We start from the raw sequence: 27,265 nt of genomic DNA on the forward strand, positions 1-27,265 counted from the left end.
TTCTTCTGCATGTCCGACCGGGGTTGAGAGGTTGGTTTTCAAGAATTGCCGCCAATTACCATTCTCGGGAACTCCCGACTTCCGACATCGTGTCTGTGTATGCGCAGTATACTTGTAGCAACGTGTGTGTGTGTGGTTTGTAAATTGTACATTCGAGGACTGATCCTGTGCTATACAATTCAAGATTGTTTGTACGTACGCTGTGCTTCGTTGGATCGGGGTTGAAATTCCGAATTTGAAAAGTTCCGGAAACGCTGATTTGCGAATTTTTTTTGTGGAGAAAGTTGAAGTGAAGAAATGAAACCTTGACGAAACGGCAAAGATTCGAATTGTCCAAAAACCGATGTTCAAGGTTTTTGAAATGTAAATTTCCGAAAGGGTAAGAAAATTTAAAAATCTTAAACATCGAAATTCCGAATGATCGAAGATTTTCAGTTCTATGAATTTCTTGTTTGGCGAAATTTTACCACTTTGATCTTTCTTTGTTTTGGATTTTGGAAATTTTTACGTTCAGAATCTGGTACATTCTGATTTTATACGCTCACTTGTTGAGTAAACTACGCCGTGTGAGTATATTTGAATTTTCGGATTATTACGCTGTTGGAACGATAGTTTTCGGAACTTTGTTCTGTCGTAACTTGAATTTTCGAAATTTTGCATTTTGGAACTTTGAGCCGTCGGCTTTTCGACCATTCGAAACTTCGTTGTTTCGTGAAAGTTTCGTTTCTTTACTTCAAGTTTTGAAACTTTTCAAATTCGGAACTTCAATCCCGTCCGGCTTCGTCAAGTTTACCTTAAGCTTCGTGAACTTGCTACATCGTTCAAAATTTCTCAGTTTCAAAATCTTACTCTAATCTCGTTTACCGATGACAAATTTTGCAGTTATTGTAACAGCGATTGATACTTTTGGTAAGTTTACGAATGTTTCGATATTCTGCTCTTCCCAGAGTGGTGATAATTTGATAAACAATATTCGAAGTAACAAATTTGGTAGCTTCGGAAAATCTTATAGACATGTAATTTAAAAAAAAAAAAAAAAAAAATGAATAATTGTTTTCAGAGTTGAAGTTATATCAAGCACTGGAAATTAATTTGCTCCGGAAGTCAGTGAATCTTGTCAGAGATTTTCGTCGTTATAAAATCTGAATACTCTAGTACGAAGCGAACCTTTCTTGTAACATATTTTACTCTCTATAATTACCTCGGAGCTCACCTTTTTTTTCGTAATTCCAACAATAGTCGAACAGTTTTTTTTAACGATACCTGTTTTACCGAATTCTTCTAGTTGCTATAATAAATGGAAAGTTTTCTCAGTGTAGCTTAAAAAATGCATAAAGACTTGAATAAAGTGGATTTTGTTCTCACTGTGCGACCCTAAGCGTGTTATATTATAATGTAGTTCAGGGTGTCCCTTTTCAATATTCCCCCAAGATGACGAACACGTCTTTCAATACAGGAGTTCGAAAGCACCGTCAGGATGATGGTTCATTTTTTCGTATAATCTGACCCGATAGCGCAAACTATACAGTGCCTTTCAAATTTCTCATCGTGAAAAACGTTGATTCAACTTGGCAACATTGCACCCAACTACTTTCTTTTTTCTTTTTTTTTTTTCTTACACCTAAACGCTCTTCAAAACCTAATCCACGATTTTTTTTTCACGTATATTATAAACAAACGATTTTGAAAAAAACACGTCTTCTCCATACCGCGAATGATACCAAGAAACAAAAAAAAAGACGAAAAAAGAAACGAAATCAAAAACCGAGGTCGGTACTTAATCAGAATACGATGTACGATAATTTCAAAAAAACATGCAAGTACGGCGGTTGGAATAAATACTTTGAATTGGAGGTAAAGAAAAAGAAGTACCAGAAAAAAAAAAGAAAAAAAAACGAGAACGTTGAAACAAAATGAAATAAAATGTAAAAGCGATCGCGAAAACAGTTGAGAATCGAATTGAAAAAGCAATTAATAACGTAGCGCGGCATTGTTGCAGGACGTTAAAGCCCTAATGGCCTCTCGGATAATTCGGTTGGAAAATACGACAATTAATATTTCTATACAACAGTTTCGACCCTTTCGCGATGGCACGGCGTATGCATTTATAGCCGGGTGGTTGATACACACAGGGATGACGGTACGGGATGGCAGGCGATTCGAAATTCGAACGAACCCTTTTGTTGGCGGTGCGACGCGCGCGTATAAAATTGTTCATGAATTTTAAACAGTCCCGGCGTGTTATGCGCGTCCGATTCGGAAAGCGCGAATTCTATCTTGTGAATCGGAGCGCGCAGACAAGAGATGATCATTTCTCATTTTCTCTCTCCGTCATTATATATTTCCTCTTCCTTTCTTTGCATATATATATATATATATATATATATATATATATATATATATTTTCTTTTTTTTGACCCCCCCCCCCCCCGTTCGTACACGAACGAACGATCTCGACAATCGGGCGGCTGCACGGCGATTATGCGATGAGTAATGTTTTTTAATGCCCTGAGAGCGATCGGCCAGCTTAAAACATCCTTAATTGCCCTGTTTTCATTGTGTCTAGTTTATGCTCCGTGTATGACTGACTGATTTATACCCCCGGGGAACGAGTGCCTAACAATTCGTCTCTCCCTTCCCCTGATGTAGCTACCGGCGACACCTTTCCTTCTTTCCTTAGACGATACGACGCAAGGGTTGCTTCCCTTTTTTCTCTTCAGCCACTTCACGGACGTTTTTCGAAATCCTTTTTCTCGATCGGCGATGACGTTCGGGCCCTCTTAAACTCCCAGGGTATCAATCTTACTTTTGGCTTACTTTACAACCCCCTCGAAAAATATCCAACCCTTACGATCAGTTCGAACTTAACGTTGCCAAGTTTAACCTGTCGCCGTTGTACGATTCTCACCCTCGATTTTACCATGGATTTTTTATTTTTTTTTTTTTACCCTTGATCGACCAAGTTCTATTCTACATTTCCGTGATTGTCACTTGTGCTTTTCTATTCAATTTTTTTTTTTTTAATTGTTCTGGTTCTCGTTGCGCAGCCGAGCTTTGTATGAGCTTCCTTTTCCAACACTTCGAAATAATATCATTCATATACTATCCCACTGATACGAGCTTCGGAAAATACGAAACTATAATATAAGTCCAACTTACCAATTTGATTTTCTAAAAACCGCACTCTTTTCGCGCTTTCCAAACGATCGATATTCATTTTCCAAAGCAGCGTTATTATTATTCTCCTATTAATTATTTTTTTGATCGTGAAATAAAACTAACTAATCTTACACGTACTTTACTTTTGAATAAATTTTAACAAATTCAAAATTGTCTTACGCTCCCGTTAATATTGATTTTTGTTACTTCGTTTACTTTACATATACTCGCTTATTTTATTTCTGTAGATATTAAGCACATAATTTATTTGCAACGAATCTTATGACCGTGTAGTTTATTTTTCGTTATTATTTCGCGATTTCTCGGGAATTTTTCTTTCTTTTTTTTTTTTTTTTGCCTCGGCGATGACAACCACGTGAGATCCGACTTGGAATTCTTACCCGGGAAGCTGACTAAGAAAGACAAGGACCTTCCCACGCTGCACCAGTTCCATTATAACGGATCGTCCTCGCACGGCGATTATGCGACGCGAGATAAGTGCACTTCTCACTGCACCGTGTAGCGTCATCAAGAGGTGCAGTGCATACGTGAGAGGAAATTGCTCTGACAAATTAGACGCGATTTATTCTCTTTGGCATGTTTTCGTAACCGTGGTAGTGAAAATTACGATCCCCAAGTCGAGTGTTCACGAAATTTGTAGTCGCTGTTGTTTCCAGTTCGAATGATTCTTTTTTTATCAGTTACAAACGCGGAAAAAAAACACGTTCAGAAAAAAATTCCCGGCAACGAAACTTCAGGGTACTAATTTTCACAAAAGCGAAAAGTTTAGTTGATTTTATGGTGAACAGAAAACACGATGTTTAATCAATGTCTAAGAGAAGGTTTGTCACCATAATCCCATAGATTCTGTTGCGATTGTGAAATCTCGGTGTAAAGATTGAAAAATGATTGTTCAAGTATTGTAACCGAAAAAATTTTTGTTTGGTTGTAATTAATGTATGCCGTATGGATTGAGAGACACATTAAACAACGTTCGAAAAGTATGCCATTGTAAATTGTTACTTTTTTCCCGACGGTGAGCAAAGGATGAAATTCTACATCTTACGTTATGTTATTGAAATTAGGTTGATTGACTGGTAATTGTTTGTTCGAGCAATTGTCAACGGGTATTACTGCTAACTTTTGCTTCATGAAGCAATTTAATTGAATTTGTCAGAGGGTATTCGGTATTTTGGCAATAACATGAAAAAAGTATAATTTCATTAAACAGACGAAATTAAAATCGACATTTCGTACTTATAAGTATATTTTATTCAATTATACATTTCTTTGCCATTTTTTAAATAATTATTTCATCGGATTTGGTACTTGTAACAAAATACTAGAAAATTTTTCCTCAAAATGAGTCTAAAAATTGTTGTTGTTTTTTTTTTTTTTTTTTAAACCATCAGTAATGCATAAATTTTGGAATAAGTTTTTACTTCAACTTATTTTATTTATTTTTTTTTTTATTATTTGTCGACGCTATTCCTAAGAATCGTAAAAGTTGCGACGAGAATCTAACTCTGACAAATCATTACAATAACGCGATACTGCGGAAACAAGATCTAATAAGGGATCTGAATAACGGTAATAACGCGTTTCGGATTCAGCCGAGCAAATAATAATGTCAAATTGTCACCCCTGTCGGTGTTATTTATTATACGCGTCGGCTATCTGCTTATAGTCGAGTGGTTGAGTTGACGGGGGTTGGGCGGCGAACGAGCGAACTCGATGGGGTGGGATTTTTTATGTACGGTGTTACGTCCTGTGATCTGCCTATACGTCCCATACAGCGTAAGGGTATAAAGCTGAACCCACGGCGCGTGAGCATGTTGTACATCTGTAACCACCGTGCCAGACCGCAGAAAAACTACCGCCATTAAAAATGCATTATCCCCCTTACAAGTCCCGCGTATTTCTACGCCGAGAACTGCGTCAGGGCAACGAATGTTTTTAGTCTTGTTACAACTATGGAAATTTTGGTTCATTTGAAATGTTTTCATTAATTTATTTCATTTTTTTTTTTTTTTTTTTTTTGGTATTGAGACGGATGAAACTTTAACCTCATTCGATTTCTTATTGATTTATTTTTCACAGTTCCATTACGTCAGGGAAACTGATTAATAAAGCTTTTATTCCCGACTCAGCCGTAATCTTAAATTTTTTTGGCCTGAACAGTGGGACGAAAGTGGCATATTATTCCCTCTTTGCTTTTTTTTCCCCTTATTTGTGGGGAAAAAGTAGCACTTTTCTCCCACATTCACGGGAGATATTACTTTATACTTCCCGCAAATTAGTTCATCAGTTTTTCTATTTTTTTTTTTTTTTTCACTTTCTTTTCCATTTTCAACTACATCTCTCTGTATCATTATGAGCTTTTAATAATATTATAGATTTCCGACTGATAGATCACACCTACACACGAAAGGAAATTACTTTTAAGTCAACAATGTGACCAGAGTTGAGTCGGGAATAAAGTGATCTATATGTAACACAGGGATAAAAGTCCGTTATTCCCTTGTTACATAATGTAGTTTTTAAAAATATTCTTTGATCTGCAGCATATTTTTAGGTGAATTTTCTTTATGTGATCTGAAACTGTTTAAGGTACAATAAAGTAAACAAGGAAAAAAAAAAACATACAACTACCGTCGTGACGCTGGCTACAACCGTTTCAATCATCGATGTCTAGGTGTTCAAAATCTGAACACTTTTTCACTTTTATAAATATGAGGCCGTTTGCCCGAGTAAGATAATGGTTGAGAATGAGTTGGAAGCAAATGATAGAAACTAAAAACTTCAAAAACGCTGTGAAACTTATATCGGTCAAGTTTCAAATTTGCCAAAAGCTAGAAGCACCGATTGAACATATACAGTAAATTTGAGAAAATAATACGTCATTGTAGGAAAAATAGAGCAAAAATGCTGAAACAGTGTGTGCAGCTGAAGGAGAATTTTGTTTACCAAATTATTAATTCCGAAAGCTGAGCGCGAGTTGATTTATTATTTTCCATCATTTCTTTTCACGAAGATCGTCAATAACATCTACGCCCTGCAGCTGTTAACAGCGCATCAGATTAATAAAGTTTTTTTAAGTTTTTTTAGGTTTTTTTTTGTTTCTTCTTTCTTACACTTCACTTTTTTCCCGCATTAATTTGACACTAACGCGGTCCTCGTTAACTTATCTAATTAATCTGAACCCTGGGCATGTGAATAGTAGGTTTATAAATATACGAGTACAGCAGCGTCGCACCGCGATGATTATCGTTCGAGTTACACGTATAATAACGAGTCGTACAGCTATTCGTAATTTGGCGATTATACCTATATTGTGCAGCATATATGTACACGTATTTAATTTACGTGGATCTCGCTGTCTGTAATTAAAATATTCATACCGTGATAATAAACGACAGTCAGTTTGCTCGATCAAATCTCGCCGTCCCTTCTTCCATTCCCATCGTGTGGAATAAAAACTTGTTCACTGAGAAAAATTTCATTTGTCATAGTAACTAGAAAAATTCAGTAAAACAGGTATCGTCAAAAAAACTGTTCGAATATTTTTGAGATTACGAAAAACGAGGTACGCGTAACCATTTTGCGCTATCGTCGATCCTTTTTTGGTTATTGCAACGCAAAATCAGTTTTTGAGGTTTACTCTACTTTTTTAGTTAAATAAGGCTTTAACGTTGATTTATCGTTGCAAAAGCATTAAATTTTCGCAACAGTTACAGGAAAATATAGCAACAGCGATCGTAATGAGAAAGAATAGTGACGGATACTAGAAAACTAATTTTCATTTTCTACCTAGAACTATATTTTTCGATTATGGTAAAAAATGGAAATAGTTAAGGACTGATCGGTAACCGGAACTAAAAATTTCTCTCAGTGTAGAAACCATATTTTAGCTGTGAAAAAACTTGGAAAAAGGCAAATGAAAAATGAAATCTGTAACAGAATATTCTTGAATTTTTTACTATTTGAAAGAGATTATTATCTTGGTAATAAAATCTTTTTTAAATTTGTCGTACCTACTGATGCAATCGATTTAAATTATCGACAATAATTTACGTTGAGATCGTAATTCAAGGTATCCTAAATTTATGACCACCCAAAAAGCGAGCAAATCTTGTTTTAAACGTGAGAAAATCATTTGGTGTTTAGACGTAAATGTTTATACTCGTATAAGTGTGATGGTTTGTTCTTTTGTTTTGTTTTCTTAAACTTGTAACAAATGACCCGGGTGATTTTCGCGCGATATTCAAACCGCGGCTAATTTTAGAGAGTAGAAATGTATACAATAAACATGTAATATAAGTAATGTAAAAAGTGATTTTCAAGGAATCTGGAGGCAAAATTGTGGGGGATATTCGTGACAACTAATTCGAGCTGGGAAGAGAATAAGAAACGTATTATAATTTCAGTTAGTCCCGGCACATCAGCCTTAATCCCTGGGCTTCTAGGCACGGTCTCAATTTCGCCCTCGGCGCGGATGGTACGTTTATAATTCTAGATTATTATAAGGTAGCAAGAACTTGTCGATTTGGGATCTGACGAGTTGCCACTGCAGCCACGGATGATACACAAGAGATATATCATTCGAATCGCGTTTCTAGATCCCTGTAAAAAAATCCCTTCGAGGCTTTCTTCGCCGCCCAGATCCTCGCTTTCAAAGTCCGCATGAGTGTGCGTTGTCTCTTCGTTTTTGTGTCGACGACATCGTTAGTTTCACGGAATTAACGTATTATCGAACGAGGTTGAAGTTGGTAAAGTTATCGTAACGAAACATTTGAGGGAAAAAAATTACCATTTTCTTCATTTTACTACGATTTTTAAGAAACTGAGATTTAGAAATATGAGCGGGTTTTGTTTTATCGATTACCGTTTACTGAATTTCAGGCAATTTCAATCTTTACGATAACGTTAGTAACTTCGATACGATCTTATGGAATCAGAATTATGGATCAGGATGGTAAACTGTGTTAATAACCAAAGTTGAAGACCATCGTTAGGAAGACAGAGAAAAAACTGTTTGAAAAATTTGAAATAATTTGAACTAATGAAGTAACATCTCTACTTTGTGATAGAAATGATTCTGAGCTAATTCGAATAGTGCAAGCTCAGTTATATGAACGATTGGAAAATCTTATCACTAGAAAGTTGGGAACGATAAATTTCTAGTGTTTCTTTTTTTTTTTTTTTAATCTGATTCTAACGCTTTTTATTCGCGTCGCTGGTCGACGGTTTTTTAAATAGGTCTTCATCAGAGTTCTAATAACAATTTTAACAAAAAACGAGTTATCGAAGTAAACTTTAGAAAATTGTAACTCAAGTGGATCCAATTGAATTCAATTAAATCGATGTATACATTTCAGGGAATTTCAATTGTTCTACTATTTTTCATCAGTGCCGAAACTTGCTGTCCCATCAATTTCAATAAAATGAGACAAATTTTATTCGTGAAAACGGTGTATAAAAAAATTAAATCCTGATCGAAAATTACGATTTTATGTCAAAACACGCATGGAATCTTTGGAAACTTTTCCTCGAACGATGCGACGTTGGAAATGAACATAAATTTTTCACAATTGTTTCGTGTTTTTAACGTATGTTTATAATGTGTTCATATCGGGCGAATGAGGGAGCTCAAGAAGTGAGCTCCGATGATCTAAAGTTTCATCGATGCTGGTTGACATGTGACAAGTATATAATATACATATACGAATGACGAATACATTTATGCGAAACTTGTCTATCCGGTTTTATGTACAGTTTAGACTAATTGTTACCGTTACGAAATCGTGCGTGACATTTCACGATCGCGTTCTTTCTTCTTTTTTTCTTTTTTTCTTCTTTCGTTCAAATCCGTTGTTATTCCTACTTTCATACTCAATGATTTGAAAAATAATAGGGTTAAAGCACCGAATGAAGAAGCAAAATCATCCGATTTCAATGACTTGTGAACAATCTCGATATGTGTTATTTTTTTTGAAAAATGTGATGTATAATAAAATCCGCGAAATTTGAGAAATATTATTTAAAGTTGACGAAAGATTTCGAAAAGTCAGTGATTAGTTTCTTTTCCCGGATTAAGACGAAAATTTTAATCTTTCAACTGTCTCGAATTGGTTACGATCAATTGTCAAAATCATCTCCCAAGCGTGAAAATATTTCTTTCTTTAGCCTTTAAAAATATTTCTTTGAAACTGACTCACAGGCATTTTTTTGTTTGCTTGATTGAAAAATTGAATTTCTCAGAAACAAAATAGCAGTCTCACTTCTTCGTTTAGCAAAGTTTACTCCTTCGGATATTTCTATAAACTTTTAACAGTACATAAACAATATTACAGGTAACATACGTCGTACGAATATCTTGTCCGGAGATTATCGCGCTATTCTCGTTTTGGTTAAAACTTCCTAACGACTGTAATTCGCGCGAATAGCTCCGGGCGATTTCTAACTGGCACGTACCGCCTAGTCGATAATTAAAATCAAATACGTAATTAGATTAGCAAAGAAATTTTGTTTTACAGGTGTGGGTATCGAACTGTGAGCTCATACGGATAGACAGAGGAGGATAATCGTCGTTCTTTGTATTATAGACGGATGGCCGAGGTTTTCAGCCGGTTGTTCTTCCCGGGTTGGTAAAGTAGATGTATGTTATTATATATCAGTTTCTGCTCAGTAATTGACAATATAATCACAGAGTGGTGGCAGGCCGACCAAACGAAGGAACGGAACGATCAACGACCGGCAGTCGAGTCTTGCCTTCTTGCCCGTGTGTTATAATTCACTCTCTGAGCGTAAAAAAGTTCGATTTGAAATAAAAAAAGGAAAAAAAAAGATAAAAAAAGTAAAATGTGAAACGAAAAATTAAAAAAAAAAAATCGAGTCGCGTAAGAGACGCGTGTAAACCTCTCTCCCTAGATATAATTAACGACTAGGTACGGACCTGTGGCGCCGTTTCTTCGACAAACTGTTATCGCCTAGGACTTTACGAATCCTGCGGACTGGAAAATTTTGTTTTTGAGGATAAAGTAATTTTTTGACAAGCATCCGGGATGGAAGGAAAGTTCGTGTTTGTTGCATCGTTGTGAAAACGATTTTAAGAAAGATACGAATTTAACTGAAACAATTTCACTTGATATTTCTACTTGTTTCAGAAATTTATTTTTAATTCATATATTTTTAGCGGTTTCGAGTAAAGTAGATATGAAATTACAAGTACAGTTTATTCTATTTTCATGTTTTCAATCAGCCCAGTAAACTAATTAGTCAAGTTGGAGACAGAGTATTTGTACACAGATGAATGAAGATTACGAAAAAGTATGAAAACGAAGAAAGATTCTTGCAACCGATGAATGCAATAATGGAATCTCTATCTGGTGAAAAATTTTAGCTCGTTATTTGTTCCTTGTTGTCAGAATTCGAATTTCTTTTAACAATCCATCAATCGATATAACTTTCACAGCTATCTGTACTTACAATAATAACATGCAATTACTCGGCACAAGCGTAAGACGTGAAACACTTCTCTGACGTTCAAATACTTCTTCTCCGATTCCGATCCCCATTAACGATCATCAGTTTATTAAAGAGGGCCGAAAATACGCTCGCGGCGTGTAATAGAGTTCGAAAATATAAACCTATACTCAACACCTGAAGTTGCAAAAGCACGATCATATGTAGATTCCGTAATGACTTGTAACGGTTAAATAATGCTCAAGACAGAAGACAAGGAATTTGTAATGAACCAGAATTAGAATGAAAAAACAGTAATAAGAAACTGGACCGCACAGATCTCCGCGCGTATATACCTAATATGGATCAAAAGGTGGGCTCCGTGTGAATCAAAAGGGCTCGGTGGACTCTGTAGCCGTGTTTTATGCCCTCGCGGAGGATCGAAAAACGATCGAATCACGCCCGAGGAGACGGAAAACGCGCTGGCACACGGTTTTCGGCTGTTAATTAACGCCGGTATTAATTATAAAAGGATGTAGGCGACGCGATCTTTCGCTCCGGGATATCTTTTCCGAAAACAAAAGAACCGCGCAAACTAACCTAACCTAAACTATACCGACCTAACATAATCTCACTTAAGACAGAGGAAAAATTGTAACGAACCTAACATAATTTAATCTAAACTAATCTTATCTAACCCAACATAATCTCACTTTAGACGAAGAAACAATTGTAACGAACCCAACCAAACCTAAACTATCTTAACCTAACATAATCTCACTTAAGACAAAAGAAAAATCGTAAAAAATCTAACCTAACCTAACCTAAAAAAATCTCACTTGAGAACAAAGAAAAATCGTAAAAAACCTAACCTAACCTAACTTAACCTAACATAATCTGACTTAAGAAAAAAGAATAATCGTAAAAACACCTAACCTAACCTAACCTAACCTAAACTAACTTAAACTAACCCAACCTAACGTATTCTCACTTGAGACAAAGGAAAAATTGCTTCGCTGATTCGGTCTTAACCTAACCTAACGTAATCTAACCTTACTTGAGACAAGGGCAGAATCGCTGGGCTAATTCGGCTCTTTTGCGTCGAAAACAAACGCGAGTTTGAGAAGAGAGGGAAAACCGAGAAATTAGTCACGCTTTAACGACCCTCGGCCAAATACACGCCGCGCAGTTAAATTCTTCTTAAACGCCCGGTGACTTGGTGGTTTTTAAAGCGATTTTGGCGCCGGCCACACCTCGGATGCCACCACCCAGACACTCGCCGAGATTTATCTCCACGATTCCGGACCCCTCGAGGGACACAGGAAATGTCCTGTCCGAGATCCTGCGTTATATGCGCCGTTGGCAAATTGAGACGATGTCGCATCCTAACTGACCTCTGCAGTCGAGGCGAAAGGTTCGAAGATTGCGATGAATTTTTTTTAAATTTATTTTAACAGAATAATACTGTCACTACAGCTCTGATTTCACTGACAACAGGGTTTCTGTTAGTTATTTTTGAGAAAAGAAATAATTTATTTGCGATTTGCAAGGACTATTTATTCTTCAAATTCGTGCGGAATCTTCTCTTCGTAATTTTCTCAATGAGATTATCAAAGAAACTTTTTTCCAACTCACGAGAAATTACAGATATCAGGGCTGGTATCAAATTTTTTACAAGTTTGAATCTATCTCATCTTTAGCCACATCCTTTCATGCTTCTTTCTTTTTTAGTGATTAAAACATTTCCTGCATAGCTTAACGCGACAACTGTTTTATTATTGGCACGTTTTTAAATTATAAAGCCAATTTTCGAAAGGTAGAAATAAAATTTGTCACGATTCTCACCTTATTTCACGAGTTTAATATCTATTGCACGTGGTGTTTGATAATATGTTTTCACATTCTTTTAAAATTCATTCAATTTGCGTCATTTTTCAATGGCTTAGCATACAATTATACGAAACAAAAATCTCACGCTCGAGTTTCGTTTTCCATATATATTTAATAACTGTTCAATTTTTTTTTTTTTTTGGTAGAAAACGAATGAGAAAAAAAAGAATCCATCTCGCACGTTACAATTAGTCTCAAATTCTCGACAAAAATTCTCCTACCATATTATAATTACGGGAAATTTGAATAATATGCTTTTGTCGCTTATCCTCGCGTCGAATCATCGTGGTTCCGTTTGTCTAATCCGGTTGTGAAGGATAATCGTGGCGAGTGGTTGTCAGAGGCTGGTCCAGTCAGTGGGTATGAAAAAAGTAACTTGTCCGATGGACGCGGAGCGCACATACCAAGATGGTTGGCTAATTTACAGAGCGTTAAGTAGCACCGCGTACGCCTCGCCCGCTCGGCCATACTTTATCTCAATTTTTCCCCACCTTGTTTCTTTGCAGTTTACGTTTTTTCGTCGATTTTTAGTGCCTCGTGCGTTCGGTAAACCGAAAGGCAATCTCTTCTCCCGGTTTGATCGGCTTCTATTATTACATGTATATAACGTACATACGGGCAAGACAGTTTCTGTTTCAAATTATCTCTCACTCCTCTCAGCGTATGAGGAGCTGAATCGCGGCTCTCGGTCGAGATTCACCACTTTTTCTTGTCTTAAAGATAAACTATTTTCACTTCAACGGCTCTCAGCCGTGAAGCTGCGTGTATTTTGTACGCACGAATGATAATTTTTATCGAATTTTATTAAGCCAGGATATTCAATGTAAAATGTCAACTGTGTGTGTGTTGTTTTTTTTTTTTCTTATTACTCTCACAATGTTGTCGCTCATTCGATGATTTTCGTAAGCCCATAATTCGTGTTCAGTCTATCATTAGTATTGATCGATAAAACTTTACGCGGTTTTCTTTCGTGAGTTATCCGAATTTCGAAATACTTCTTAGATCCCGATTTGAGTTGAAAATGGATCGAAAAATATTTTTCATTAAAATCGATCTACACTATTGATAATTTTCACCGTCACCATTTTTTTGCTTCGAAAACAGAAGAAATCAAATCTATGTAGAATAACAAATAAGAAAGAAAAACATTGATTCAAAGTATTTGTATAATATTTGGGGCAAAATTACAACTACAAGTGTGTCGGTTCCGAGGATTTAAGACTGACTAAAAAACGAAATGTATGCAAAATGGCGGAAAAGTTAATCTTCCAATAACTCGTTTCTCTGTAATAGTTTAACGTCTGATTTATTCCTTTTACAGTATTTTCATTCTCGAACTATTAGAAATATCGGGTACAGCCTGCATAAAGAAAAAAAAAAACGTTTGGCTCTTCAGACGGTCAAATATTGAGAAACGAATACAAAGATATGGACACATATCGAAAACGATGCGGATGTTTGTAAAATCTGAATACACGTGACAGCTGAACGTTTTTTCGAGCGAGATACAAAAGTCCTAAATTTATGTACCGGGTGTCGAAAATTCTACGGTTATAGGTTACAGTACATCGCTCTTCGGCTTTTCGACGAAATTAAAAAGAACCGCGAACGAGCATCCGGTCCTCGGACGGTCATCCGGTCGAGTGAGAGCTAATTACAAAGAAGCCAAGTCAGGGGTAATGGGCGATGGGGCGAGGGGCCCGACGGACCCAAAGTCGCCGAGGCTAGACGGTTTCTGGCCCCGGTCGTTATACTCGCGGCGTGAGTATTCGACCGCACCATTAAGGGACAGAGACGCGTGTGTGCACGAAAAGCGGCATCGAAGCGCAGCGCACAGAGGATTTCACTTCGTCATCTACCGGCGCCTGTAATTCGGGCCCCGTGAGGCCCAAAATCGGGGCCCCCGAAACCCGGGAGGATTCCCTTTGGTCTTCGGTTACTCGGTTGGACTGAACTTCAAAAGCAAACCGGGCCCCGATTCGAGGGGCGAACTAATCCGAATCACACGGCTTGACGAGGCTTCGTTGTTTTACTCGATACTTCTCCCGTTGGCCACACCCGATTAACGCCAACTTAAATCGGCGGGGGGATGGAGAGGAGGTGAAAAAGTTGAGTGGAAGATAGAGATGGAACTAGAAAAGTGGATGAGAAAAACCTATCGCCGTCTGTGTTCGAATCGTCCGCGTTAAAGCCACACTGTAATGTATGTACGAAGCCTATTTTCACAGCTCCTTACGTCAATTTTAACGGGAAATTAATCGTAGCTGGTTTACTTCTTACGTGTATCGGAGTTTAGAGATACGAACTTTTGTTTTTCTTTCACATCGAATTAAGAAGAATTTTTTTCAACCGAGAAACACATTCGTACGATCGAATTTGACATTGGGCTAATTTTAATGATTGTATCCTGTTGAAGTCTTGGGAGCATTTCACGGAATGACTTGCAACGTTAGTCCCAACCGATAGAAAAGTTTCAATTGAATTCTATTCAAAATACAATCAATATATCTTGTTTTGTAGCATTTTATCAATTTATACGAGTTCTTTTTGCTTCCGAGCTATAGTCTCAATGACTAGAAGGTTACCTTAACGATTCACTCGATCAATCGTGTAATCGAGGAGCCGGTATAACAAGAAGAGGAGTCAAAAACTGATCTAGACCCCTTTGCTTTTTACGGTCGTTTGGTTTCATAATGCTCTCTTCAATTGTCTCTGTATTTAACGTAAACATACCATGAATGTTAACATGTAAAAGCCACAAGTACGAAGCATGGTGTGGTAACTGAATCGAAAGAATACCCGACTGTTTTTCACGTGTCAAACACCGTCAAACGTTACGTTACTTTTAACCATCCGGTGACCATCGTTGTTCAACCACTTATACTAATTAACTAATTGTCAGTTTCTTCATGCAAACTATTGGAACATCAAGTAGACACCTGAAACTGGTTACTTGAATTTCTTGAGAGTTTTTGAAAAGTGCCAAGACAAAATCGTCCGTGTTGATCGGTAACGTCAGTAAAAAATCACATGGACGAGGAAGGCTGACACGAATAGTTGAGAACTCCGGTAAAAAGTGTCACTATTTCATCGGAATCCAAACCTCCACATGCGGTCTCGATTCCGATAGTTGAAAGCTGTTTCACCTCACACGATTCCAATCCAAAAATGAATTGAAAGTGATGTGAAAATGCCTGTGATCGAGTAAAGAAAGAGGTGCAAAAAAATCACGCGTAAAACCGCAACGAGTCTGCGTTAAGACTCGGTACAGTATAAAATTGTTGAATTCCTCCGGAGCGATTGAATTATTTTTGACTAATGATTATCGAGATTCAAGTTCCTCTTCTATACGGTCATCACGTCCGCAGCACGGAAGCGGTCAAGAAGATACGATCGGTTCTCGGCCGGTTGGCGGTGTACGCAAAAAACGTCACAGCGTTTAGGTATTCGTAGTATTATGAAGTCCGCGTTACGGAGCACAATGCCATGGGCGTTTAGATACTACCAACGAAACAGTAAACAACGCTAGTTCGGCTTTGTTGAAAGCCGCGCACTTCCATTTACCGATTCGTCGTGCCTATACCCAAACAACAAGAACGCCTTTCCACCGATCGTCGGTTAAGTGCGCGGACCATGCGCCCCGATAAAGTATCGGATTCTAACTCGATTCTCACACCGATAGGCACTCTTACTCAATTCACAAGGTGCCACAGCCGAGGTGAAACGATCGGAATTATTAGCCTGTCGTGAGAAGAAACCGTTCAACTTTGGTTGTTCCGGATACTATTTTCCGAGAAAATCACACCGCAATGGAAAAGAAACTCCTAACGATGTTGGCGAGGTCATTTGGTTAGTTTACTCGACTGATGGTGCAGAACTTCATATTCTACACAGTCATTTTTCACACGAAAATCACTAAGAAAAAACTGGTAACACTGTTTCAAACCATCTTCCCGCAGTAAATCTCAGCAAAAAGCTACGATCGTTGTACTCTTCAATAATCAGTTGGTCTGCCGTACGTATAGCTTCGAGTCAAGGTCTTGGTCTTGGTCTTTTTGACCAAACTACACTATTTCCTGGACAATCAAATAAATTTTTCAATCGCACATCACAGTCTCATTTCGCGAAACAATCAATGTTGGAACCAGCGTCGATCAAACGTCACACCGTAGGAGAAAAAAGATGCATTGACTTCAAGTGTTGCTTCACACTAACCTTCATTTAAAAATTGACATTAGTGTAATGCGATAAAGTCAAGGTTCTGATCGTTCTGACCAAAGCTTCTCCAATTGCTCGTATTGCGTCTCATTTCACAAAATTGGCAATGACAGAGTCAGCGTTGCGTTGTCACATCGCCTGTAATACGGATAAAAACAAAAAAAAAAAAAAAAGAAAAATGTATAGCAAGTTCCGAGCAATGATCGCGTGACAAACGGACAGGCCGTGAATATGTGGGGCATTCCGATTGTCTTGATGCGTGATTGCCGGGTAAAGTGGACAGTCGACAACAAACGTAAACTGACAATCATCTCATCCGGCTTCCTCGCCTCCCCCACGACCCTCATGCATTGTTCCAATAGTCCCCTGCACGCCTTATCAATCTCCCTCTCCCTCTCTCTATCTCTCTCTCTCTCTCCCTCTCTTTCTCTCTTTATACGTCTATCTATGTATCTATCTCTTCACATCCTGCAACAGCTGAGCCTTCGAAGCTTGACGCAAACGCGAAGTCGAACGGGATTCGAAAGCGACAAAAATGGGCGAGTAGATTACGAACGGAAATGTATGGTGAACAAATTTTTTGCAACTCACCTTCTGTTCTGGTACCACGTTTTGACCTGAGTGTCCGTCAGCGAGAGCTTCGCCGCCAGTTCCATTCTGTCCTGGACGCTGAGGTACTTCTGACGCTCGAAGCTCTTCTCCAGGGTTTGGAGCTGGTGGTCCGTAAACGCCGTTCGGGCTTTTCTCTGCTTTTTGCTCAGCGCTGAACTTGAGGAACTTGAGGACGAGCCCTTTGGGTCGTCTTCTTTACCGCCTGGGAACAGGCAAGCTTGACGTTAAATCGCGAAGTTCAAAATTGTTTGTATAATTGGACATACGGTTTTACTACTTCGGACATGCGTTGAAGAGAACAACGGTTAGAAAGTATAAACGTCGAGTAAGTGGAGACAAGAAGTAGCAGTATATTAACGAACAAAATTATTCAATCGCTGTTACCACTCATCGAAGTAATGTTAATAACTATTAGTAGAACGTCGATCATCCGAATGACGATATAGTTTATTAGGCATAGTGACTGCTTCGCATACGTTCTGTTTTCACCGGCAGTTCGCATCGCCGTACAAAAACGAGACTAATTGGCATTGAATTTTACATTCTATTACAGTCGAGGTTAAGTTATAAAAAAGAAGGAACACCTTCCAGTTCGTCCCAAAGAAATAACAACGTAACTCTTCTGTACTGGGAAAAAAATTCTAGTAGCGGTTACCGTACAGTCAGAACCGAAAAATATGGATCTGGGTTGAAAATGAAAAAGAGTTTTCTAACATTTTAACCAAACAGTATGGCGCGTGTTACACTGAGAAAAATTTCATTTGTTATAGTAACTAGAAAAATTCAGTAAAACAGTTATCGTTGAAAAAACTGTTTGAATATTGTTGGAATTACAAAAAACGAGGTACGCCTAACCATTTTGCGCTATCGTCGATCCTTTTTTGGTTATTGCAACGCAAAATCAATTTGTGAGGTTCGCTCTACTTTTTTAGCTAAACAAGGATTTAACGTCAATTTATCGTTGCACGAGCGTTAAATTTTCGCAACAGTTGCAAGAAAATCTAGTAACAGTGATCGTAATGACAAAGAATAGTAACGGATACTAGACTTTCCAGTAACAGCTATAAAACTAATTTTCATTTTTTACCTAGAACTATATTTTTCGATTGTGGTAAAAAATGAAAATAGTCAAGGACTGAGCGGTAACCGTAACTAAAAATTTCTCTCAGTCTACTATTCTTTTTGAACAATAGTAACTCCGTAATATATTTACTTGTAATCACTACCGCGTTAATTTGACGTCGATACAACAATAAATAATTGTTCCCAAGCACTTGTTTACCTTATAAAAATGTACAACTAAACTAAAAAATGACCAGAAAACATAGTATTAACCACCATAATCACTTCACTGGGCGGTTACGAGCAGCAAATTTTCTCGTCGCTGGTATATAAATCGCTCAGTAATTTGAAAAAAAAAAAAAACTATTTGTCTCCGCGTATCCGTGACGTAGAGGATAATAGATCAAGACCCGGGCTGTGAGGTTGTAAATTAAAAACCGTTATGAATTAAAAATCGCCAATGAATAACCGCAATTGCGAAGTACAGTTTTCGCGAAAAGAGGATGATTTATGATACTTTGTGACAAGTATGACGTACAACACTGGCGAATCCGTTTGTGTATAATAAATTTCCAGATCCACGAAACGAACGGAGCGAATATACATGGATTGAAAAGGGAGGAAGAAAAATATGGAAAAAAGGCAAAATCTCTCTTGATATTCTGTAATCTATGCGATTTTGTTGCATGCGGCGTCGGGTCGCCGCCTTGCGGATTTCTGCAGTCGCTCCTTTTGTTTCGACGGGAAATCGATGCTGGGAGTTTGTTCGCGTTCCTTTTTTTCTCTCTCTCTCTCTCTCTCTCTCTCTGCTTTTCTCCTCTCTTTCTAGCTCGTTCTCTTTTATCTTCTTTCCCGCGATCGTCCGCCGGGTTTATTCGCGTTTCTCTCGTTTTACGCTGTATATCGTATACGTTTGCAGTAAACCCTCCGTGCATCTCCAGCCAAGCGAGATCAGGGAGTTCTGCGCAGCTCAGACTCCATTGGTCGCTACGATTATTGGACCACGCAGCCGCATCGCTACCGCGGAACGAATTACTCACGAAGGGCGGGATTACGTCTGAATGTGTAAAAAAATTCGCGGCGCAATTCGCACGTTGCGAAATATTTTCGAGTATCAACAACGTTGATGCACTGCGCGAAAGTTGAACGGTGATACGAGTCACCTGGAATTGATTTCGAAAATTTTATGACGCACGGAATTTAAAGACGAATACGATATGCGAATTATCTTAATTGTACGGAGAATTGAATATTAATCGTAGAAGAGATTAAATTCCGAATACTCTGTATGATTGGGGATAATTCATTTTGGATTGGATTATTTACGATCGACAATTGTAGAATTGTGTTTCGATAGTACAGATTGCAAATTTTTATCTACTAAATACAATTATCTATTTTTAGAATCCTACTAAATGGATTTTCTATAATTAATATGCATCTTTTAATATTACGCATCGGATTCGTTCAATTTCAAAAATGACAAATGGAATATTGTGAGGAACAAATTTAATTTCTACAATTAATTAATCGTTAAAAATTTATTCATTAAATTAACTCAACATTTGTGGTAGCGTATCAGCGATTTGTTATAGATTGTTAACTTCGTCTACAAATAAAATGTGTTCGTGTTGATCTCTGCACGAGATGCTTAAACATTCGTTCCTAATAATTATTTAGCTTAAAAAATTATTGACGACTGGAAAATCATTTTCTCTCTGCCTTGAAAGCAAATATTATTTCCGTAAAACCGCATGAAATTCGATCAAGAAAAAAAAAAATGATTGTCTGACCGCACCTTCCTCCAATAAATATACTCGGAGACCAAAAAAAAAAGAAATCCATCTGAATGTAAACCCAATAAGAAGAGACTAATTTTCTTAAAACAACGATCTGTTTGGTGACGTGTAATTTTATTGAAATTTGTTCATTCGCGCGAAATAAATTATCTATCAGCTTGCGATTCATACGAAAATACAATTAATATTTACTTCTAATGCATATATTTGTCAAAATTAAATTTTGCAGCCTCGTATATAATATACGATCAAACCACCGTTAATCGTCTGATAAAATGTGGTTATACATAAAAATTTTCAGTCAAATTTCGGTTTCCAGATCTAGCCAAAACATACTCAGGACAATTATTGTTAGTGAAATTTGAAACACCGACGAAGAGTTTAAAAAAAAAAAGAAATATTTGAACTTCGTCATGGAAGAGAACAAGTTCAGTCGAATAGTTTGTTACTTATACCGCAGGTACGTCGATGTAGATTTTTCGACCGTACACGCGATTCAACGAGGACAAAGAAAAGCTGCACAGGGAATTAAAAATGTTTTGAAAAATACATTCTACTCTCGTCTGGTGTTGCATAGGAACTGAGGTGGAACTTGAGGCCACAGCCGAAGCTTTTTCCACCCCCTCCCCGAGGTTAAATTCACGTCTCGCGTTACTCCGTAGCTTGTGAACGTTGCCAGCAAAAGCTAGCTCTAGCCGAAGAGAGCGAAAAGTTGGGTAAAACTTTTTCCCTCCTAACGTCTTGAAAGTGTCTTAGCTTTCTCAAAAAGAACACGGTTGGAAGTCTCGGAGTCTCTCTCCGGCTCTCCGACAATAAGTGTATCACATACTGAATTTAGTTTCCATCCCCCTCCCTGCCGTACCTCGCGCTTCTCTTCCTCTCGCCCCTCTTTCGTGGCTGAAGATCGAGTTCCTCGGGGGATAAAGGCGGCCATTTTGTAAAATGGCGACGGTGGCGAACCGTTCAAGCGAATCTGGCCGATCAAACGCGGCTAAGAGCCCGCGCTTTCGCCTCTTTCGTCGGGTATAACTCAATCGGTCCATCCGTCGTCCTCGGGAGCTTTGCGACCTCTCTCTGTTTTTCTCCTCCCTCTTCTTTTCTCTCCTTCCTCCTGCCCCTTTTCACCCTCCGAATACCCAATCTCTCGGCCACCCTGACCTCACCGTCAACCCCTAACCTCCTCCGCGAAAAATACGCCGTCGACCACCCCGTTCCAACCGATGAGCCTCCGATAACGGCTCTTTACGTCTCTTTAGGGGTTACACGCCTCCCTAGGGATGGAACGATGCAGAGTCGGACTGGTCGTACCCCGAGTATGCGAGTCTGGATTTTTATACCTCATTGCCGATGAGAGGCATTTTTGAACCTGAGAACGTTCTTACGATCCGAAATTTTCACCCCCTCCTTAAGCCTGTTTAATTACTTTCCAAACCTGCACTGATTGTGAGAGAAATTTTTAGTTACGGTTACCGCTCAGTCCTTAACTATTTTCATTTTTTACTTTCATTTTTTACTTTCTGTCACCGGAAAGTCTAGTATCCGTTACTATTCTTTCTCATTATATTTTCTCGTCACTTTTGCGAAAACTTAATGCTCGCGCAACGATAAATTGACGTTAAAGCCTTGTTTAACTAAAAAAGTTTAGTAAACCTCACAAATTGATTTTGCGTCGCAATTACCAAAATAGGATCGACAATAGCGCAAAATGGTTACGCCTACCTCGTTTTTCGTTATTCCAACAATATTCACACAGTTTTTTCAACGATACCTGTATGGAATGAAAATCTTAGAAGCGTTATATTGGGTTTAGCCTTTAATAATAATAAAGAAAAAATAAAAAAAGGAAAAGGTAAAAATTACATCACTTCTTATTTATATTGCAGTGCCACGGTGCGCGTTATTATGCCGGCGGGTTTCGTGCGGCGGCTTTAGGTATACACCGTGTATAAAATCGTGATTAACAGGATGTTTATTAAGCAATTATATGCGGTGCAATTAATGCCATCATGGCGGCTACCTGGTCGCATGCTTCGTCGCGGATGTGTTCCTACACCGCGGGAATTCGCGTGCCGCTGCTGCTGCTGCTGCAACATGACGGATCGTAAAATTGAAAATTTCAATGTGTGTGATATCAAAGTTTCGCAAAAGCTCCCAGCTTCACATTGCGTTGCACCTGGCGTATTTTTTTTCATTCGAAAAATTTGCTTTTCTCCAATCTCAACCGTGGGAATTCATTTCTCATTCGCCTTTCTTGAACACAGAATCATTTTTTTTGCTCGATGAACTTCTTTCGTTCAAGAATTTTTTAATTTTTCTTCTCGACTTTATAAAAATTATTTCAACTATTTTTTTTTTTTTTGTATATCCTGTTTATAATACAGGCTTTTCAATTTTATATCTCAATAGATTGGACAAAATAACTAAGAGATTACATGAAAAAAAATTTTTAATCTTATTTCCTCCGAATTTTTAAATTGATCCCCTGCAGTTTTGATTTTATTAACGATGCGTGTGCACTTTTTTGCGAAAAATACGTACATAAATTTGATTTTTTGGTCGATCTTCGGTACATGTATTTCTGTTTTTTTTTTTTTAAACATTCGTTTAAATTGTTTTTCTAAAAAAGTGTGTCTAATGTCATATTCAATTTTTATACCGTGAAATCAATTTGAAGAAATAACAAATATAAACAGGGTTAAAATTATTCCAGGTTAGAAACGATATGAAATCGAATTAATACAAAATTGATAAAAATATATTTTCAGTCCACTGATTATCATAGAATTATAGTAGTAGTTTCAACCCTGCAGCGACTATGTTTTTTTTTTTTTTTTTTTTTTGTTATCGCCACTAACAATCCAGTCGATTTTAGCGAATCTCGTTTTCATTTTCGTCCACGAATATTGTTAATAAAAAATGCCTCAAAAACGAAAAAATATGTGCAAAAATTGTGCATCTATAAATTCCAACTACATTTCGAATAATAAATAAAAAAAAAAAAAAAAAACGAGAGAGAAATTGTAACAACAAAAAGCGACCGAAGAGGTAACTTCTCAGAACCAAAGCTACGTACAAATATATTTGGCGAGACCCAAAAACGATCGCGGGAATCACGTATCCACTTACAATGGTTATATATACACACATTTGTATTGCAGACGGTGTTGATCCCTGGGGTGAAGCGGGTCGCGAGGGTCGTCGGGGGTCTCAATCTGACCCCTTGAAAATTATCCCGAGAGGCGTATTGTGTCCCAGTGTCACCAACTTAACCCACTAAAACCCCTGCGAAGCTAGGCGTATGAATTATGCGGGATATCACTCGATATTATTCTGTTTATGTCGACACTTTACGGGGCAGGGTTGAAATTACGAATTTGAAAAGTTCCGAAAGCGCCGAATTCCGAATTATCTCACGGCGAAAGTTAAAGTGAATAAATCGAACTTTGACGAAACAGCAAAGTTTCGAATAGTACGAAATTCGATGCTCAAAGGTCCGAAAGTGTGAGAATGAGAAAATTTAACAATCTGAAACATCGAAATTCCTAATGATCGAAGATTTTTAGTTGTGTGAATTTCTGGCTGGGTGAAATTTCTGCACTTTGATTTATCTTCGTTTTGGATTTTCCATGTTTTCACGTCTGGAATCCTGGTTATTCCGATTTTCGGTTTTTCTGATTTTTTACACCCACTCGTTGGGTAAACCACGCTGTGTGGGGATATTTTAATTTTCGGAATTTTACTCCGTCGAAACTTTGTATTTCGGAATTTCGCTCTACACTGAGAAAAATTTCATTTTTTACAATAACTAGAAAGATTCAGTAAAACAGGTATCGTTACGATTTACAAATTACCAAAAACGAAGTACGCCTAAACATTTTGCGCCATTGTCGATCCTCTGTTAGTAATTGCAACGCAAAATCAGTTTGTTCGGTTTACTCTACTTTTTTATTTAAACAAGGCTTTAACGTCAATTTATTGTTGAACGAGCATTAAATTTTCGCAACAGTTACGAGGAAATATAGTAACACTGATCGTAATGAGGAAGAATAGTACCGGATTCTAGACTTTCTGGTAACAGCTAGAAAACTAATTTTCATTTCGTACCTAGAACTATATTTTTTGATTTCGGTAAAAAATGAAAATTTCTCTGAGTATATCGTAATCTTACATTTCGGAGATTTGCTCTATCGCAACTTAGCATTTACATACAATTTAGCATTTCGGAACTCTGAGCCGTCGGCTTACGGACCGTTCGAAGCTTTGTCGTTTCGTAAAAGTTTGATTTCTTACTTGAAGTTTCACCGTCAAATGATTCGGAATTAGCCGATTTCGTAACTTTTCAAATTCTGATTTTCAACTCCGCCCCATGTTTATTCCATAATACAAAAAAACGTTTCGTTCATAAAAATTCATCGAAGCTTTCAGCTCCAAACGATGTGTATTCGCACAACGTAACCAACTGGAGGCAATTCCCCATTTGTATTTGTTTCCTCAAATCAACGTTCGATTCATCTTTTACGACTTATTCCCTATCCATTCCTCAGCTGCGTTCTTGCATAATCACTCTACGTGGCGTAACTCAATCGGGATTACTTTGTGCTAAAATACAATATTATACGGGGGCATTAATTAATGCGTATCGGTATTCCCTTACAAGTATAATACATATATTGAATATCGCGTGATACGGAGATCCTTAAACGACTTTATTATACGTTACGTAACTAGTTCAGCGATCGCCTGAAATCCTAGAGCAAATTAGAACGAAGTACCTATTGATGCAAAAAAAGAAGAGAAAAAAAGAAAAAAAAAACAAAAAAACGACCGAGTAAGTAAATGCAGATTCCGTGCCATGACTAACGTATCGAATGTTATATACCTGCGAGATGAGGTTTCGCCTGCTCAAGTTTCAATTACAAGAATTCCTCACGCTGGGCATCGAGTTTTCATATATTTCTATTTATTTAATTGCCATCGCCTCTTCCAACTTTCTGCACGTTCACGATGTAAATGAACAGCGGTCAAAAAAGTGGATAAAACATTTTTCACCCGCATTAACTTCAATCCAATGAAACCAGTTCACGGTTTAAATATCGTGAAGTGAGATTTCAAAATCTGAATCCTACATCAAAACTCGTTTGTGACATTGTCGAAGAAGTTTCTTCATACTTTGAGAATTTTCTCGACATTCCTTTCCGATTAACTGATAACAGAAGCAACGATTAATTTCCAAGTCAACACGATTTGTGTAGAAAAATTCAAAATTGGATAAATAACCTAAACTTCCATTATCCTGAGATTCAAGCTTTTTCCGAAGAATAATTCCGGCCTCATTGAATCCCAGATGCTTTTCCTCATTAGTCAATTCAACCGATTACCGCACTGAGAAAAATTTCATTTTTTATAGTAACTAGAAAAATTGAATAAAACAGATATCGTTAAAAAAACTGTTTGAATATTGTTGGAATTATGAAAAACGAGGTACGCGTAACCATTTTTGCGCTATTGTCGATCCATTTTTGGTAATTGCGACGCAAAATCAGTTTTTTCGGTTTACTCTACTTTTTTAGTCAAACAAGGCTTTAACGTCAATTTATTGTTTCACAAGCATCAAATTTTCGCAACAATTGCAAGAAAATCTAGTAACAGTGATCGTAATGAGAAAGAATAGTAACGGATACCAGGCTTTCCGGTAACAGCTAGAAAACTAATTTTCATTCTGTACCTAGAACTATGTTTTTCTATTGTGGTAAAAAATAAAAATAGTTGAGGACCGAGCGGTAACCGGAACTAAAAATTTCTTTCAGTGCGGTTCGAAAAAATCAACGAAATTCAAATGTACGTATTAAATCATTCGTAAGTGCCCAGCACCTGTACCAACACATTGGATTGTTTCACATACCTCGTGTGTGTGTGTGTGTGTGTGTATTCAGACGCTGCTGGCGGTTAATAATTCAAACGGAACGAGATTACGGCGACAAACTCGATTCCTTACCGAATTAAGTTTTTTCTCCCTTAAGTGCCAGCAGAGCCACTTAGTCGCCGCTCATTTGTTTTCCGTGGAGTTCTTTTGTTTCGTTTCGTTTTGTTTCCGTTTTTTTTTTTTCTACTTCATCTCTATCACCCCCCCCCCCCCCCCTCTTTTTTTTCTTCCCCCTTCGCCCCTATTTCTTCTATTCTTTTGCCACATTTCTCTCTCTCGCTCTCTCTCTCTCTGTTTTCTTCCTCATTTCGCCCTCCCCTTCGCTTCCTTACCTTTTTTTCTTCCCACTTAAGGCGCGGAAGATTCTTGACTCTTTGCCCTGATTTCCCCCTCCGATCGTCGGTCGTGAATCGAGGAACGAACTGCTCTTGAGAATTTCATTCTTTATTTTTATTTTTTTTTTTTTTGTCGCGATTGAATTAGACTCGACGTATTTCAACTTGAGTATCGTAATGTAACATGCAATACGTCCCGCAATTAAGGGTTCGTTAATCATTAGGTCGGTAACGCAGCGCTCGTTCGACCCTTTTGTTTTTTTCAACCTTTCAAACAACGCTGGTTATCAATCTTACTCGCAGAATTTTATTTCTCTGTTTCAGCGACCGGCGAGTTGGAATAAAATTTCAGGAATAAAGAGAACTCGAAAGAAGTTGTGAAAATATCGTCGCTTTGATTTCGACTTTTCATATATTTTCAGGACTTGTGAAAGTTGCGGACTATTTTTCCATAATTTATCGTCAGCTGTTATCACGATTGTTAATTTTACATCGGGATAATTCGTTCGATATATCAGAGAGCGTAGAGATTAAATTTTCATATTCAAATTACAATAATAGACTTGAACCGCAACTAAAAATTTCTCTCAGTTAGGCAGTGATAGTTGAAATACGTCAAAGTCTTCGAGTATAGCAACGGTTCGATATTTTCCATCGAAACGGGGAATCGGAGGTTTCGGCAGATCGGGGAAAGAAGATTGCCGTCATGCGGCAGAAACGGGAACGGTTTTTTCGCTCCCGGATTTATACGTTATATAATGTGTATTATACATGCTTGGGATATGAATATTCTCGAGTCGGTT

General features: G+C 37.7%; 2 protein-coding genes across 2 annotated transcripts in view; one reads left to right on the forward strand and one right to left on the reverse strand.

The window, feature by feature from the left end:
- Nucleotides 1–27,265, forward strand: part of LOC124302305 (uncharacterized) — a 150,718-nt gene that overhangs the window by 39,054 nt on the left and 84,399 nt on the right. The gene's annotated exons all lie outside the window — the stretch shown is intronic.
- LOC124302304 (homeobox protein B-H1-like) overlaps nucleotides 1–27,265 on the reverse strand; it is a 39,226-nt gene that overhangs the window by 3,940 nt on the left and 8,021 nt on the right. The window contains exon 2 of the mRNA XM_046758311.1: nucleotides 17,323–17,545. Coding sequence (XP_046614267.1) covers nucleotides 17,323–17,545 — 223 coding nt within the window. The remainder of the gene's footprint in view (nucleotides 1–17,322; nucleotides 17,546–27,265) is intronic.

The sequence above is a fragment of the Neodiprion virginianus genome, chromosome 4 (genome assembly GCF_021901495.1).
Source record: "Neodiprion virginianus isolate iyNeoVirg1 chromosome 4, iyNeoVirg1.1, whole genome shotgun sequence".
NCBI lineage: Eukaryota > Metazoa > Arthropoda > Insecta > Hymenoptera > Diprionidae > Neodiprion > Neodiprion virginianus.